The following is a 19,005-nucleotide window of genomic DNA, read 5'->3' as shown; positions in this document are numbered from 1 at the left end:
ACTGCTGACCTTATGCCTAATCTTAAATTAAGATACATGAGCAAAGTTTTGTTTAATGAATGTGTACTATATAGCTAACCAAGTGTTACTTTGTGGCTGTGGTAAATAGTGACAGAGTACAGCAGGTTAGAACTAAGAGCATTTTTAGCTAACCATAACCATTTTCTTAACCTATGTATCATAAACTGCTATGTTACTTCTAAACTAATGTGTAAATTCTAACGTGCTAAGAAAAAGTCACTTCTGGTCGTAGCTGCATTCCACCTAGTCAGAGTACTCAATACTAGCCTAGCTAGCCATGCCGACTCAACTCTATTATTTAAGAATAGCCCGCAATTAATGTGTAAATGCAGGCTATTTGGCTGCTGAAATCCATCCCGCCCACATCCGTAGCAGCTCAAGTCCGTCGTAATTTGTTAAATTGCTCAACTCATTGTAATTCGTGGAGTTTAGTTTAATTGGCTAGCCTAAAAGTGTGATACGGATTGAATGCATAAATCGTGACACATTATTAGCTAGAATCCGTGTAATTTCTCCCTTCCTGGTCTGCTGGAGTTGGTGTTAAATTATTGCAACAGTCAGAAAATGTACGTACATAATTTTCTCGATTCTCATACTGTGCAATAGCAAGCCCCTCACCAAAATGTTATCAGCCAGCCAGCTACCGTTACGTAGCCAATTTGCCGGCTTCCGATGTTATAATAACATGTCGTGACTGGAGCGAGGAGTGATGTTTAGTGGAAATAGTAGCGTATTTTTTTAAAATGTATATAGTGGCGTTAGTACTTGCAACTAGCTACAAAGAACTAACGTTAGCTAACTAATGTTACGAAGAACAGACTTGGCTGGCCTGACCATCCTAACATTTGAGTCATCATAATCTGAAGGAGAGAGACGCCACGCTAGCATCATGGTCGTGTCCATCATGTGCAGTTAATTTTATTTTACATTATTTGCGTAAAGCTTCATATTGGTTGATTATGATACTTCCCAAGTGGGACACATTTCTACAACGAGTTAGCAAATCAGAAATCTCTGACCTTCCTAGTATCGACCAGCACTTAGGCCTGACCTTGTGTTTTTGTTTACATCTCTTTCAGGAACATGTGATACTCAACTAAACAGTTGCAACTTTTGGATTCTTTCAATGCACAATATTCTCAAACCCTTTCTGGGTCCATAAAAAAATGTTTGGTAGTAGTGGAGTTAAGTTAAACCCAAATTCATTGTAGACCAATGCCCCACAATAAGTTTGAATGATAAGAAGCTACAGAAAACAACATCACTGATAGACTGGAAGGCCCAGTTGCTATAACATATCTATAAAGCTGGGAGACAGCAGCAAGATGCTGTCCTCTACAGACATTGATTCACTGACCAGTGTGAGGAGGAATCTGGTCCCTCAGATGTCTTAATGAAGGCACTGCTCTGACTGAGACTGAGTCCTAAAAGGCGGACAAGTGCGACACTGTCTCCTCCTGCTTTTGGGTAGCCTTTATATTCTGTGTAGTAGGATCTCCCCATTGCCCCCTAAAGCCTCAAGATGGGCCCATTCTTAGACTTCAACCCTTTTGATAACCTGCTGTGCATTCTCTTGGGCATCTCCTTCACTGTGTGGTTCACCCTACTGCTCGTCTTCATCATCGTGCCTGCCATTTTTGGAGTGTCTTTTGGCATTCGCCGGCTCTACATGAAAACCTTACTGAAGATCTTTGAGGTGAGTGGGAACCACTTCACTGTTTGCTGGGGTTCACAGATGTTATCAGTTTGTGGTCAGATAGGACATCACATCAGACATTTGCACATGCATAATTCATTTGAATGATCGAGAATAGGTGGTAGGCATATGTCACACAACATTTATGACTGACATAGACTTGAGTGGAGTGCATGAATTATACAAATCAAAATCAAATCAAATTTGTCACATACACATGGTTAGCATGTCTGTGATTTTATTTATACTCACTGTGTGCAGTGATGTGGTACTTCCTTGTTTGACAGTGCACCTGACCCAAACTGGGATTTAGCAATGGGAATTTAGTTTAGTGTAGGTCATGTGCACCTCCCCACCTTCAATCCCTCCCTTTCGACATCAACTCTCTATTGCGCGAGTTCAGTTCAGGTCCATATTTACAATGTGCTTCACATGAAGTCACGACAAGCACCTTTGTTGTCACAGAGATGCCGAAGCAGGACATGTCATATAAGATGGGTATAATGAGTGTGTAATAGCAATAGCACACAAGTATAAAGTTAGCACCACTCTAATCAATGATTCAACAATATAATGGGTCACTGCCAAGAGAGTCAATAAAAACTTTGCTGGCTGGCCACTATAAGTCAATTGTTAGTGGCACTCTTCACAACTCTGGCTTCACAGTGACCTTTTATCACTAGTACCCAGACAGCCATGCATTCAGTGGTTGGTGGGTGGAGATTACATGATGGCCAGGGGCCCTGCCTCCCCCTCATTATGTAACTATGGAGAGACCAGAGAGAACGGTACAGACCTGGGTACTAAAAGTCTTTATCTGGCTACATGTTTATGGTATGAACATGACTTTGTGGGATATGTGCTTCTGACCCTACATTATCAACATTCACTTTCTTGTTTGGCCTGCTGATGGGATCAAGTGTCTCTCAATATGATTAATCAAAGGTTTCAATGGTTGTTGGGAGTTAGCCTAGCTGTCTGTTCACCTCTCACTAGTGAGATGAAACCAGAGAAGGTTATCTCCCTCTGTCATCTTCTGCTTTATGTGCTGACTGTAAGCCTGTGAGCAGTTTCCAGTCAACCCCTTTAACCCCTTTGAGAGAAAGTTCTAGTGGCAGAAATAAGTGGGCTGGAGGGAGATGGCTGGTGATATGAGAGGTTTCTCAGCTCGCAGTAGCGCCAAGCCTAGTCTACCAGCATTTTTATGAGAGAAATAAGCTTACAGGCTGACCACACCGCTCACTTTGCAAAATAAATGTAGGAATCTATGTTATTCAATTATTGCACCCACACTGCTTGCACGTGTCAATGAGTGTCTGCGTTGCCAAGGGCTAAAATTGAAGTAATTCCTATTTCTGATGCAGATTGCGCTGCAAGTCCTGCCTCTCCCATCTCCTCATTGGTTTATAGAAGCAGGTACCCACGTGCAGTCTCCTCATTGGTTATACCCACGTGGGTGATTGAAAGATGAACTGTGTTGCCGGTCGGTGTAGTAATACTATGAAAGTTTAGATGCCAATCACCATATAAGTTCAAAGATGAAAAAGCCTGCAAGGAGGAGAGATGACTAGAAACGATTCGGTTGACCGTTTTATGTGTGGATTAATTGTCCGAGGAGAGGACCATGTGCATTTCAGGTCAAATTAAAAACTCAAATGTTTATATCCCAGGACAAATTAGCTAGCAACAGCAAGCTAGCTAAATAGGACAAATTAGCTTGCAAGTGCAAGCTAACTAGCTAAATTGCCATAATTGTTTAATGCTTTTTGACAAGTCAAATTGCATCAGCTGCAGTGTTAGAGAATGGGAAGGAGAGAATGAACAAGGAGGACCCTGTAACTCCTACTCAATCTAGTCTATGAAGTGAGTGTAGAGGTATCACACACCAGCTCTTTTTTTGGTTAGTATTATATAATCCTGTGCTACCACACCCCTTTGTCCTAAGCCATGTGCTGGCCTTGATTTGCCCTGTTCCAGTTCAGACTCAACAAGATTGCTATGTTCGTCATCTACTAGCCTAAACCAAAGCAAACACATTTGTGTCCCTATAAGCTGCACTTTAGTCTTATGATTCACATGTAATGGTATTGTCATGTCAGTAAGGATTTTGTTGCGGCCAACCAACTGTAAAATCTCCCCTCGGTGAGCAGTGTTATCATTTCAAAAGGTGGGATGGTCAATTTCAGTTTCTAAAGAGAACTGTGTCCTTCGTCCTGTAGTGTTGTTGACATTTGTGTCCCTATAAGCTGCACTTTAGTCTTATGATTCACATGTAATGGTATTGTCATGTCAGTAAGGATTTTGTTGCGGCCAACCAACTGTAAAATCTCCCCTCGGTGAGCAGTGTTATCATTTCAAAAGGTGGGATGGTCAATTTCAGTTTCTAAAGAGAACTGTGTCCTTCGTCCTGTAGTGTTGTTGACATTGGCCTGGCACTGCTAAGTAGCAAAGATGCTTTGCCTCTTACTATGTTGTTGTGCTCCTGTCCACAAGCGGTCAGTCTTGTAAATGTCCAGTTTACCTATCCTGTCAGAGGAATGTTGTGAAGTTGATCAGGTGAACCTTAACTGCTGTCAAGGCCTGTTGCCTAGTAAAGCCTTTTAGAATGTGAACACAGTCTATACACTTATTTTTTTTTTGTTGCTAGGTGCCCTGATCTACTTCCATTAGCCATTTGGCTCAAATAACTGTATTGGAGTGTAATGTATGTGTAAGATAGATGCTTGAGCAGATTGGAATGTTCTGGCAGCAGAATTCTGCTCCTCTTTCGCCCTGTCTGTGAACATCAGGATCCTATAAAGATGTAATGTGTTGTGTGAACTTGCACCCAGCTCAGTGCCTGAGGTTGAAGTAAAAGTTTGAGAACAGTGGATCCCCTCCCACTTCCTCCTCTCCTCCCTGCTCTGCATGTTGTTGCTAAGGTATTTGCAACATTGTCCATTTCCAGCCTCATACTTTAGTGTTTGTCTAGGTGTGCAGATACAGTATGGACATCTGCACTTCGTTCAGCTTACGTGAGCATGGTCTTTTTGGCCTACATAAAACGGACAATTACTATGTGAATGCATTTAATAAAGAAATAGAGAAAACAAATTATTCTAATGATTTCCATGGGGACAGACTCCTCTCATAATCGCTAGCTGCCCTGGAATAGTAATATCAAACTAATGGCAAAATACCTTATCAACCTAATAGAATTAACTGCTTTATGTTATACTGTGTTTGTCTTGTGCAATATCAGCCTATTGGAAATGGCACTTGTTGATAACATGTCCACAATTTACTGCACATCTTTATAAACTCAAGTGTTGTAGATAAAATATAATGGACATATCAATGTAGGCCTATCTGTAATTGAATTATCTAACCTGTCAAAATGCCACATAATTCCCTTAATACAGCATGAAGCTGTTTTGGTCATTTTATGTGACATAAAGTAAAAATGGGAAGTCTATTATTTAGAATTTGATAATTGTCTGAAGGAGGTTGAGGCAGAATGTTTCTCTAGGAAGTAACGGGCTAACACCTGCAGGATCTTTTCTGGATCAAAAGGGGGTTTAGGGGCCCGTGGCAGGGGGTGTGGAAATTGGCGCTGTGTAAATATTTTGGCGGTGTAGAGAAATGTGTTCATTTCCTGCTATTCAAAACATTTCTCCATGGAGCTGAGACATTTTAGCAATTTCTAAGGTAATTTCCTGCAATTGTACATGTTCTGTCATGGAGCTCAGAGAATGTTGCCGTTTTAAAGCTAATTTCCTGAAATTCAAGTAATTTTTGCCTTGGCTAATGCTGTTATTTTGCTCAAACCTAACAAAATCAATACTGCTGACTTCATTGTTTTTGGAATTTTAAATTCTCCCTGACTTTCTAGCTTTTATTTACATTTTTCCAGTATTATACAGTAGGGGTTTTTCTTTTCTTTTTACTATTTTCTACATTTGTATAATAATAGTGACGACATCAAAACTATGAAATAACACACAGAATCACGTAGTAAGCAAAAAAGTATTAAACAAATCAAAATATTTGAGATGCCTTGTTAATTTGGAATTTCTTTCCTTAAAGCATTTGTGCCAATCAGTTGTTTTGTGACAAAATAGGGTTGGTATACAGAAGAGAACCCTATTTGGTAAAAGACCAAGTCCATATTATGGCAAGAACAGCTCAAAAAAGCAAAGAGAAACAACTGTCAATTACTTTAAGACATGAAGGTCAGTCAATACGGACAATGTCAAGAACTTTGAATGTTTCTTCAAGTGCAGTTGCAAAAACCATCAAGTGCTGTGATGAAATTGGCTCTCATGAGGACCATCTCAGGAAAGGAAGACCAAGAGTTACCGCTGCTGCAGAGGATAAGTTCATTAGTTACCAGCCTCAAATTGCAGCACAAATAAATGCTTCAGATTTCAAGTAACAGACCCATCTCAACATCAACTGTTCAGAGGAGATTGTGTGAATCGGGTCTTCATGGTTGAATTGCTGCAAAGAAACCACTACTACTAAAGGACACCAATAATAATAAGAGACTTGCTTGGGCCAAGAAACACGAACAATGGACCTTGGGCCTGACGTTTCCAAATTTGAGATGATTGGTTCCAACAGCTGTGTCTTTGTGAGATGCAAGAGTTTGTGAACGGATGATCTCTGCATGTGTGGTTCCCACCGTGAAGCATGGAGGAGGTGTGATTGTATGGGGGTGCTTTGCTGGTGACACTGCCTGTGATTTTTATTTAGAATTCAAGGCACACTTAACAAGCATGACTACCATCGCATTCTGCAGTGATGTGCCATCCCATCTGGTTTGTGCTCAGTCCCACTATCATGTATTTTTCAACAAGACAATGACCCAACACACCACAGGCTGTGTAAGGGCTATTTGACCAAGGAGAGTGCTCCAGCAGTTGACTTAACCTCCACAATAACCTGACCTCCACCCAATTGAGAGGGTTTGGGATGAGTTGGACTGCATAATGAAGGAAAAGCAGCCAACAAGTGCTCAGTATTTGTGGGAACTCCCTCAAGACTGTTGGAAAAGCATTCCAGGTGAAGCTGGTTGAGAGAATGCGAGCAGTGTGCAAAGCTGTCAAGGCAAAAGATGACTACTTTGAAAAATCTCAAATATTTTGATTTGTTCAACACTTTTTGGTGTTCTACAATGTAGAAAATAGTAAAATAAAAACCCTTCAATGAGTATGTGTCCAAACTTGTGACTGGTAGTGTGTATATTTTTAACTACAGTTTGGACTTAGGCAACTCAAAATGACAGAAAAATCCCTGACCTGTCTACTTTACTTTTCTTGTAGTGGGCCACGCATAGAATTGAAAGAGGAGCCAAGGATAACAACCATCTCTTGTACAAGCCCTACTCGAATGGTGAGTGATAGGCTGTGTGTTCTGTGTTGTTGAGTTTGTCTGGTGTATAGGTGTTAACCATTTCCCATGTCTCCCTGGGATATTGCAGCCATCATTGCCAAGGAGCCCACCTCGCTGGAGGAGGAGATTAATGAGATCCGGCGCCGCGGCAGTAACCGGGACCTGGACTCCGCTTCTGAGTTTGAGATGTCTGACATCTTCTACTTCTGCCGGCGAGGAGTGGAGAGCATCATGGACGACGAGGTGACCAAGAGGTTTTCTGCTGAGGAGCTGGAGTCATGGAACCTGCTGACCCGTAGCAACTATAACTTCCAGCACATCAGCCTGAGGCTGACGGTCCTGTGGGGGCTGGGGGTGGTGATCCGCTACGGCTTCCTGCTGCCTCTCAGGTAAGACAGGGTCCAGGTTAGCTCAAGGGATCAGATGGGCTCTAACTAATAAAAGTAAGGAACACAACATAGAACTTTAGAAACCAGAATTTTTATTTTTATCGATTGAGCTATACAGTAACCTATTGTATGGTGTTCACCCATAAAATGAATAATTCTTTCAAGGTTTATAAAAATGTCCATTCAATAGGTATTTGCGTCCGAAAAACAATCGTCCAAACCCCATGTCTCTACCATACAGTACGTTCCCAAAAGTATTCAGACAGCTTTACTTTTTCCACATTTTGTTACGTTACAGCCTTATTCTAAAATGTATTGAATCGTTTTCCCCCCCTCATCAATCTACATACAATACCCCATAAAAAGCAAAAACAAGTTTTTCAAAATTGTAGCAATGTATAAAAAATAAACAGCTTATTTACTTAAGTATTCAGACCCTTTGCTATTAGACTTGACAGTTTGCTCAGGTGAATCCTGTTTCCATTGATCATCCTTGAGATGTTTCTACAACTTGATTTGGAGTCCACCTATGGTAAATTCAATTGATTGGACGTGATTTGGAACGGCACACACCTGTCTATATAAGGTCCCTCAGTTGACAGTGCATGTCAAAGCAAAAGCCAAACCATGAGGTCAAATAAATTATCCATAGAGCTCCAAGACAGGATTATGTTGAGAAACAGATCTGGGGAAGGGTACCAAAAACTTCCTGCAGCGTTGAAGGTCCCCAAGAACACAGTGGCCTCCATCATTCTTGAATGGAAGAAGTCTTGGTGGTTCCAAACTCTTCCTAGAGCAGGCTGCCCAGCCAAACTGAGCAATCGGGGGTCAGGGAGGTGACCAATAACCCGATGGTCACACTGACAAAGCTCCAGAGTTCCTCTATGGAGATGGTTGTCCTTCTGGAAGGTTCTCCCATCTCTGCAGCGCTTCACCAATCAGGACTTTATGGTAGAGTGGCTAGACGTAAGCCACTCCTCAGTAAAAGGCACATGACAGCCCGCTTGGAGTTTGACAAAAGGCACCTAAATGACTCTGACCATGAAAAACAAGATTCTTTGGTCTGATGAAACCATGAAGCCTGAATGTCAAGCACAACTTCTGGAGGAAACCTTGCACCACCCCCATGACCATCCCTACGGTGAAGCAAGGTGGTTGCAGCATCATGCTGTGGGGGTGTTCTTCAGTGGCAGGGACTGGGAAACTACTCAGGATCAAGGGAAAGATGAACGGAGCAAACTCCAGAGATCCTTGATGAAAACCTGCTCCAGAGTACTGGGACCTCAGACTGGGGTGACGGTTCACCTTCCAACAGGAGAATAACCCTAAACAAACAGCCAAGACAACGCTTGAGTGGCTTCAGGATACGTCTCTGAATGTCCTTGAGTGGCCCAGCCAGAGCTCGGACTTGAACCCGATCAAACATCTCTGGAGAGACCTGAAAATATCTGTGCAGCGATGCTCCCCTTCCAACCTGACAGGGCTTGAGAGGATCTGCAGAGAAGAATGGGAGAAACTCTCCAAATACAGGTGTGCCAAGCTTGTAGCATCATACCCAAGATTCAAGGCTGTAATCACTGCCAAAGGTGCTTCAACAAAGTACTGGGTAAAGGGTCTAAATACTTATGTAAATGTAATATTTCAGTCTTTTTATACATTTATACATACATCATCGACTACAGCTCGGCATTTAACACCATAGTGCCCTCCAAGCTCGTCATCAAGCTCGAGACCCTGGGTCTCGACCCCGCCCTGTGCAACTGGGTACTGGACTTCCTGACGGGCCACCCCCAGGTGGTGAGGGTAGGCAACAACATCTCCACCCCGCTGATCCTCAACACTGGGGCCCCACAAGGGTGCGTTCTGAGCACTCTCCTGTACTCCCTGTTCACCCACGACTGCGTGGCCACGCACGCCTCCAACTCAATCATCAAGTTTGCGGACGACACAACAGTGGTAGGCTTGATTACCAACAACGACGAGACGGCCTACAGGGAGGAGGTGAGGGCCCTCGGAGTGTGGTGTCAGGAAAATAACCTCACACTCAACGTCAACAAAACTGAGATGATTGTGGACTTCAGGAAACAGCAGAGGGAACACCCCCCCCCTATCCACATCGATGGAACGGTAGTGGAGAGGGTAGTAAGTTTTAAGTTCCTCGGCGTACACATCACAGACAAACTGAATTGGTCCACCCACACAGACAGCATCGTGAAGAAGGCGCAGCAGCGCCTCTTCAACCTCAGGAGGCTGAAGAAATTTGGCTTGTCAACAAAAGCACTCACAAACTTCTACAGATGCACAATCGAGAGCATCCTGTCGGGCTGTATCACCGCCTGGTACGGCAACTGCTCCGCCCACCGGGGGCAAACTACCTGCCCTCCAGGACACCTACACCACCCGATGTCACAGGAAGGCCATAAAGATCATCAAGGACAACAACCACCCGAGCCACTGCCTGTTCACCCCGCTATCATCCAGAAGGCGAGGTCAGTACAGGTGCATCAAAGCTGGGACACGAGAGACTGAAAAACAGCTTCTATCTCAAGGCCATCAGACTGTTAAACAGCCACCACTAACATTGAGTGGCTGCTGCCAACACACTGACTCAACTCCAGCCACTTTAATAATGGGAATTGATGGGAAATTATGTAAAATATATCACTAGCCACTTTAAACAATGCTACCTAATATAATGTTTACATACCCTACATTATTCATCTCATATGTATACGTATATACTGTACTCTATCATCTACTGCATCTTTATGTAATACATGTATCACTAGCCACTTTAACTATGCCACTTTGTTTACCAACTCATCTCATATGTATATACTGTACTCAATACCATCTACTGTATCTTGCCTATGCTGCTCTGTACCATCACTCATTCATATATCTTTATGTACATATTCTTTATCCCCTTACACTTGTGTCTATAAGGTAGTAGTTTTGGAATTGTTAGCTAGATTACTTGTTGGTTATTACTGCATTGTCGGAACTAGAAGCACAAGCATTTCGCTACACTCGCATTAACATCTGCTAACCATGTGTATGTGACAAATAACATTTTAAAACTTTTTGCTTTGTCATTATGAGGTTTTTGTGTTTTTATTTATTTTTAAAATCCATTTTAGAATAAGGCTGTAACCTAACAAAATGTGGAAAAAGTCAGTCTGAATACTTCCGAATGCACTGTATATGGTTCAAAAGTTAAGACTATTTACTCTGAGAATTTAGCATCAACTTAACTCTGTGGCACTGCTCCGTGACAACGGGACTGACTTTGAACATCAACTGACAACCTAACTAGCGGCTGCCGGTTTGTGATCGACATGGGCTTTTTCTAAATGAAATCTGAAGAATGCAAAATAAGGACTAAATATATTTATTTCCAAAGCTAACAGACTGCATTTTAATATCCACCCCCTGAAGACAGTATTCCTGTTTTCATAGTGTATTTCTGATTCTTTCCCTTTAAATTGCCATAGAAACTCTCAATGTAGATTGATCGCCAATGAAAGCTATGGATCTGGACATGAAAATGACGAGGGTATCAAGTTGATTTTAATTGGTCCAACCATCGGTAACGCATCCAAATGGTTCCACCTCCAAATGCTGGATAAACAGTATTTCTTTGTGGCTGGGCTTTCGGTCAGTGGACCTTCATCAGAGCACCTCCCAAAGCCAAATATGAAAGAGATGCGACGAAAGTCTAAACTAGCAACGGTCAAAGCAATTTACATTTCTTATTTCATCAACACTATCAAGTACAAGTATATTCAATTACAATATTGTCGAGAACAATGATTAATTTCTTGATTTATAAAGACAGGGAAATGACTGTTTTGAGATTCATTTCATAGCATCCTCTGGAATTGCCCCTCTCTCTACATTCTAGAGAATTGAGTGAACGTACAGTACCAGTCAAAAGTTATACATTGAAGAATCTCAAATATATTATTATACAAAGCATTTACCCTTTGCCTTGACGACAGCTTTGCACACTCTTGGCATTATCTCAACCAGCTTCATGGGGCAGTCACCTGGAATGCATTTCAATTAACTAATCTAGGGTAGGGGGCAGCATTGGGAATTTTGGATGAAAAGCATGCCCAAATTAAACTGCCTGCTACTCAGCCATAAAAGCTAGAATATGCATATAGTTAGTTAGATTTGGATAGACAACACCCTGAAGTTTCTAAAACTGTTTGAATGATGTCTGTGAGTATAACAGAACTCATATGGCAGGCAAAAACCTGAGAAATCCAATTAGGAAGTGGGAAATCTGAGGTTTGTAGTTTTTCAACTCTTTGCCATTCCAATAAACAGTGTAAATGGGGTCATATTGCACATCCTAAGGCTTCCATTAGATGTCAACAGTCTTTAGAACTTTGTTTCAGGCTTTTACTATGAAGGGGGAGAGAATGAGAGGGGATTGAGAGAGGTGTCTGGCAGAGTGCCTGAGGCGCGGTCACGAGAGCGTTAGCTCTCGTTCCATTGCTTTTCTACAGACATAGGAATTCTCCGGTTGGAACATTATTGAAGATTTATGATAAAAACATCCTAAAGATTGATTCTATACTTAGTTTGACAAGTTTCTACAACCTGTAATATTGCTTTTTTAACTTTTTGTCCGACGTTCGTCTGGACCTGAAAGCGCGTTTGGATTTGTTTACCGAACGCGCGTTTGGATTTGTTTACCGAACGCCCTAACAAAAGATGCTATTTGGACATAAATGATGAACTTTATCGAACAAATCAAACATTTATTGTGGAACTGGGATTCCTGGGAGTGCATTCTGATGAAGATCATCAAAGGTAAATGAATATTTATAATGCTATTTCTGACTATTGTTGACTACACAATATGGCGGATATCTTTTTGGCTGCTTTGTTGTCTGAACGCTGTACTCAGATGATTATTTTCTGTAATGTTTTTTTAAAATCTGACAAAGCGGTTGCATTAAGGATAAGTATATCTCTAATTCCATGAATAACACTTGTATATTCATCAACATTTATGATGAGTATTTCTGTAAATTGATGTGACTCTCTGCACAATCACCGCATGTTTTAGAACTACTGAACGTAACGTGCAAGGAAATGTAAAAGGAAATGTTTTGATATAAATATGTACTTTAGCGAACAAAACATGTATTGTGTAACATGAAGTCCCATGAGTGTCATCTGATGAAGATCATCAAAGGTTAGTGATTTCATTTTTATTTCTTTGTGCTTTTTGTGACTCCTCTCTTTGGCTGGAAAATGGCTGTTTTTCTGTGACTTGGTGGTGACCTAACATAATTGTTTGTGGTGTGTTTGCTGTAAAGCCTTTTTGAAACCAGACACTGTGGCTGGATTAAGGAGAATTTTATCTTTAAAATGGTGTAAAATACTTGTATGCTTGAGGAATTTTAATTATGAGATTTTTGTTGTTTTGAATTTGGCGCCCTGCACTTTCACTGGCTGTTGTCATATCATCCCGTTAACGCGATTGCAGCCCAAAGAGGTTATCCTTTTCACATGTGAGTTCCATATATCGCTAACGGTCGCCCCCAGCGCGAGTTTTATGCACGTGATGTCAGAATGCACTCACTGTTCCAAAATGTGATTGTTACGCAACAGAACAGTTAACCCGCGCTGCCTGCTAATTATCTATAGGCTGTTTTAACTTGTCAAATTTCGAATTATTTTCTAACACGAGTTTGAATTGAGGTGTGTTCTGCCTCATTTAATTCACAGAAGTAGTCAATTTCGGTGACGTGAACAACTTATGTTTGAGACTTTACTGAGTCAGACTTCACTCTTCAAGGAGAGCCCTTCCGCATTTTTCCCACATCAAGTATGCCGACACTTGTGAAGTCTTGCACGAACTGGATTTTTTTTTGTTGATTGGTGCTCGCATTGTTGTTTTCCTTACAAATAATAACTTTGGATATGTGCGCGTTCCAATCAAAATGTGTTATTTTCTGTATACCATGTCGTTTCTACTGTATCATCATACAGTATTGTATGTAAACTCAGCAAAAAAATAAACATTCTCTCACTGTCAACTGTGTTTATTTTCAGCAAACTTAACTTGTGTAAATATTTGTATGAACACAAGATTCAACAACTGAGACAAACTGAACAAGTTCCACAGACGTGACTAACAGAAGTGGAATAATGTGTCCCTGAACAGGTGGGGGGGGGGGGGGGGGGGGGTCATAAGTAAGTCACAATCTGGTGTGGCCACCAGCTGCATTAAGTACTGACTGTAGTGCATCTCCTCCTCATAGACTGCACCAGATTTGCCAGTTCTTGCTGTGAGATGTTACCCCACTCTTCCACCAAGGCACCTGCAAGTTCCTGGACATTTCTGAGGGGATTGGCCCCTAGCCCTCACATTCCGATCCAACAGGTCCCAGACGTGCGCAATGGGATTGAGATCCGGGCTCTTCACTGGCCATGGCAGAACACTGACATACCTGTCTAGCAGGAAATCACCCACAGAACAAACAGTATGGCTGGTGGCATTGTCATGCTGGAGGGTCATGTCAGGATGAGCCTGCAGGAAGGGTACCACGAGGGAGGAGGATGTCTTCCCTGTAACGCACATTGTTGAGATTGCCTGCAATGACAACAAGCTAAGTCCAATGCTGTGACACACCGCCCCAGACCATGCTGTAAATCGGGCATTTGTTGTCGCCATCCTGTACCTGTTCTGCAGGTGTGATGTTCGGATGTACCGATCCTGTGCAGGTGTTGTTACACGTCTTAACGACCGTTCCACAGGTGCATGTTCATCAATTGTTTATAGTTCATTGAACAAGCATGGGAAACTGTGTTTAATAAACCCACAGTGAGCTACTTAAGTCAGTGGTCTGAGTCTGTTAGCCTCATTCACCTCCTGACATACACACACCTTTCCTCACGTGATGTGGAGTTAACGAGCTCTGATAAATCTAAATCTGCACATCCTTTATCCAGCTTTGTGTGAAGTGCGGATTCACCTGCATTAGACTTGCTGCCTCTGTCTGTCTGCATGCCCGCCAGCCAGGGAAAGTGGAGGCAGACTTGGTGTAGGATAACATGACTCTTATTAATGAAAGTTTCAATCAGATAAACGCAACGTAATTTCGTATCCAGAGTAATCCATGTTCATTTGGCATTTATCATTAGGGAGAGTGAAAGCATTGCCGCAACTGTCTGTTAAAGACACTTTGAAAATGTCTTATGTTGTGTGATATGCACATGAGCTCAAACACAGAAATCATATGATTAGAATTGGCTGAATGGGCTGTACTGAGCTGTGTTTGACTGGAGCTCTGTGTGTTCTCTGACAGGGTAACTCTTGCCTTCACCGGGGTGGGTCTTCTCGTCGTTCTCACATCCATCATCGGGTTTCTTCCAAATGGGAGGTAAGGATTTCTCATTGTAACACTTTCCTTCTACCTGAGTCGTAACATAGTAATTATGGTAGTAACGACATTGGTGTTGCTAGGTACCAAGCTGTTTCCTGTGTTCTTCCTGAAGGATGAAGAACTTCTTCAGTGAGCAGGTGCATCTGATGTGTTACCGTATCTGTGTTAGAGCGCTCACTGCCATCATCACCTACCACGACAGGTAAGCAGCAACCACTAGGCATACACATGGAAAGCATGTTGATGCATCTGGTCATGATTGGGAGTCCCATAGGGCGGCGCACAATTGGTCCACATTTTCCGGGCCGTCATTGTAAATAAGAACGGACTTGCCTAGTTAAATCAATGAATTTTTACCCCCTTTTTCTCCCCATTTCGTGGTATCCAATTGTTTGTAGCTACTATCTTGTCTCATCGCTAGAACTCCCGTATGGGCTTGGGAGAGACAAATGTTGAAAGTCATGCGTCCTCCGATACACAACCCAACCAAGCCGCACTACTTCTTAACCCGGAAGCCGGGTTGGAAACACCGTTCACCTGGCAACCTTGGTTAGCGTGCACTGCGCCCGGCCCGTCACAGGAGTCGCTGGTGCGCGATGAGACAATATCCCTACCGGCCAAACCCACCCGGACGACGCTAGGCCAATTGTGCGTCGCCCCACGGACCTCCCAAAAGGTTATTTTGTTGGCATTTACATTACCAGTAAAACATAATCAAAACCTATTTCTTTCATTTGCTTGCTGTGCTGTTCCGTTCAGTCGTTTCATTTTCAACCAGTATTTCTATGGAACGCCGTTTGGGTCTTGGCGTGTCAAAAAAGAGACGTGTCAAATAACACTATTCCACTATTGTGCCTAATCCGTACTGTGTCTAGCTACACAACCCGGTCCGGTCAAGCCTCACAAGACAGACGCTAGCTGGCTGCTTATAACGTTAGCTGTGAGCAATAGGGTTAAGTAGCTGGATAGCCATTTACTTTTATGAACTGAAGATCAATTTCAATAGGTAAACAACAGGTGCCAACCTAGCTAATACTTACACACAAGGATTCCTAAATCATTGCTAAGAATAATGAAAATGACTCAGTTTCTACTGTTCATTGTTATCGGGCTGGTTGTATTGGTGCTTGCTAGCTACCCCAGAAATTGCGGTTGAACAAATAATGCCTTATTACCAACGCGCTATTGTAAACACATCGTTCGTGGCCGGTGTTTGCAGACTTTTTTGTGCAGCTTTGACAGGGCTACTATATCTTTTTGAACATGCAAATACCCAAACGGCGTTCCATAGTATGTATGTCGTGAAGCTAATAGCAGTGACGCTATTACTGTGTAACTCCGGTAGGACAACATCTGAAAAATAGTGCAGTTGGCAGTGTGTACTGGTGCTCGACCAGTCGGCGAAAGCCAACATCACCCACAATAGAGAACGGCTGATTGTCTAGGGCAATGAATTCCATTATCTTGGCGTTTTTAATGGATTTCGCCTTTTGAGTTGTCTCGCTGAAATGTGCTTACTCTTTCAAATGACTGCTTGACTTGTTGACCGCTCGAGCCACACAGCAGACAATGTGTGGGCTAGGTTAGGAATGCTGTGTTGCACGTGTAGTAGTGCAACATTTTACGTGGCGTCATTACGTCATGTAGGTATGCATGTTAGCTTTAACATCAACGTTAAACTAGACATCGGCTGATTACGATATGTTCACCGAATTTATATCGTACATCCCTAGTTAGTACAAAAAGGGTAAATGCAGATGGTTAACTGGACTAACTATTTAGCCATCTTATGGCTTGGGGGTAGTAGCTGTTCAGGGTCCTATTGGTTCCAGACCTGGTGCATCGATACCACTTTTTGTGCGGTAGCAGAGAGAAGTCTATGACTTGGGTGGCTGGAGTCCTTGACAATTTTTAGGGCCTTCCTCTGACACTGCCTGATAGATATAGAGGTCCTGGATGGCAGGGAGCTCGGCCTTAGTGATTTATTGGGCTGTATGCACTACACTCTGTAGCGCGGTCGGATGCCAAGCAGCAGTTACCATACCAAGCGGTGATGCAGCTAGTCAAGATGCTCTCAATGGTGCAGCTGTAGAACTTTGAGGATCTAAGGGCCCATGCCAAATCTATTCAGGCTCCTGAGGAGGAAGAGGCATTGTTGTGCCCTCTTCACGACTGTGTTGGTGTGTGTGGACCATGATAGATCCTGAGTGATGTGGACACCGAGGAACTTGAAGCTCTCGACCCACTCCGCTATAACCACTGTCAATGTGAATGGGTGCATACTCGGCCCTCCATTTCCTGTAGTCCACGATCAGCTCCTTTGTCTTGCTGACGTTGAGGGGGAGGTCATTGTTCTGGCAGCACACTGCCAGATCTCTGATCTCCTCCTTTATAGGCTCTCATTCTCGTCGGTGATCAGGCCTGTGTTGTCGGAAAATGTAATGATGGTGTTGGAGTCGTGCGCGGCCACACATTTGTGGGTGAACGGGGAGTACAGGATGGGACTAGGCACGTACCCCTGAGGGTCCAGCGTGGTGGACTTGTTGTTGCCTACTCTCACCACCTCAGGACGGCATGTCAGGAGGTCCAGGATCCAGTTGTGGAGGGAGGTGTCCAGTCCCAGGGTCCTTAGCTTAGTGCCCTCCAAGCTCATCACTATAGTGTTGAAAGCTGAGCTGTAGTCAAAAAACGGCATTCTCACATAGGTGGCAAAGAGCAGTATGGAGTGCAATAGATTGTCATCTGTGGATCTGTTGAGTTGGTATTGGAGTGGGTTCAGGGTGGTTAGGATGATGGTGTTGATGTGAGCCATGACCAGCTTTTCAAAGCATTTCATGGCTACAGATGTGAGTGCTCCAGGGCAATAGTCATTTAGAGAGGTTACCTTGGCATTCTTTGGCACAGGGACTATGGTTGTCTGCTTGGGACATGTTGGTATGACAGACTAGGTCAGGGAGCAGTAGGAAATGTCAGTGAAGACACTTGCCAGCTGGTCAGAGCATGCTCTGAGTAGGCGTCCTGGTAATCCGTCTGGCCTTGCAGCCTTGTGAATTATACCTGTTTAAAGGTCTTACTCACATCCTCTACTGCGAGCGTGATCACACAATAATCCTGAACAGCTGGCACTCTCATGCATGGTTCAGTGCTGCTGGCCTCAAAGCGAGCATAGAAGGCATTTAGCTCTTCTGTTAGGCTTGAGTCACTGGGCAACTCGCGGTTGGGTTTCCCTTTGTAATCCGTGATAGTTTGCAAGCCCTGCCACATCCAACGAGCGTCAGTGCCGGAGTAGTAGGATTTGATCATAGTCCTGTATTGTTGCTTTGCCTGTTTGGTGATTTGAACAAGGCAATCACATTTAATCTAGGTCTTGGGTAGACTACCCTGAGAGGAACCCAGCACAAACTGCTGCCACAGACTTTACCAGGCTAGGTGTCACTAAAGGCACTAGCGCCAGAGAAACATCAGCAAATCCTTCATTGTTCAGGCATTAAAAACCCAATGTTCGCACCCGGCGGAAATCTGTTTTAGCATAATTAAATAAATCCCACTTCGGCATCTGCTGTCAAAGGTAACAGTGAGCAGTGTTTGTCAGACCATGAGACATCCTGAAAATCGGTCTTCTCAAAATTGTCTGTGATGTCCAAACAGTTTGGCCTATAAACTATTATGACCCCTCTATGGAAAGACTCACGAACGGCCAAAATAAATAATGGAAGTACAGTGCATTCAGACCCCTTGATTTTTTTCAGCCATATTTTGTTACAGCCTTATTCTGAGATTGATTGATGGGGGGGGGGAAATATTTAATCTACACACAATACCGCATAATGACAAAACAAGAACAGGTTGACATTTTTTGCTCATTTATATATATAAAAAAAAAGTATTCAGACCTCTTACTTAGAACTTTGTTGAAGCACATTTGGCAGCGATTACAGCCTGCAAGCTTGACACACCTGTATTTGGGGCGTTTCTCCCATTCTTCTCTGCAGATCCTCTCAAGCTATCAGGTTGGATGGAGAGCATTGCTGCACAGCTATTTTCAGGTCTCTCCAGAGATGTTTGATCGGGTTCAAGTACGGGCTCTGGCTAGGCCACTCGAGGACATTGAGACTTG

General features: G+C 43.0%; 1 protein-coding gene across 2 annotated transcripts in view; it reads left to right on the top strand.

The window, feature by feature from the left end:
• LOC110536034 (glycerol-3-phosphate acyltransferase 4) overlaps positions 1-19,005 on the top strand; it is a 34,749-nt gene that overhangs the window by 382 nt on the left and 15,362 nt on the right. Inside the window, exons 2-6 of one of the 2 annotated variants that reach the window (XM_021621539.3) lie at positions 1,101-1,717; positions 7,021-7,090; positions 7,179-7,479; positions 14,811-14,885; positions 15,001-15,090. In XM_021621539.3, coding sequence (XP_021477214.3) covers positions 1,544-1,717; positions 7,021-7,090; positions 7,179-7,479; positions 14,811-14,885; positions 15,001-15,090 — 710 coding nt within the window. In that variant the 5' untranslated portion in view covers positions 1,101-1,543. Of the gene's footprint in view, positions 1-1,100; positions 1,718-7,020; positions 7,091-7,178; positions 7,480-14,810; positions 14,886-14,968; positions 15,091-19,005 lie in introns of both variants that reach the window. The other variant, XM_036935872.2, reaches the window with a different exon arrangement.

The sequence above is a fragment of the Oncorhynchus mykiss genome, chromosome 11 (assembly GCF_057628025.1).
Source record: "Oncorhynchus mykiss isolate SJ-2025 chromosome 11, ASM5762802v1, whole genome shotgun sequence".
In the NCBI taxonomy this organism is placed as follows: domain Eukaryota; kingdom Metazoa; phylum Chordata; class Actinopteri; order Salmoniformes; family Salmonidae; genus Oncorhynchus; species Oncorhynchus mykiss.
Note: the sequence above shows the minus strand (reverse complement) of the source record. Positions and strands in the feature narration are given on the sequence as shown.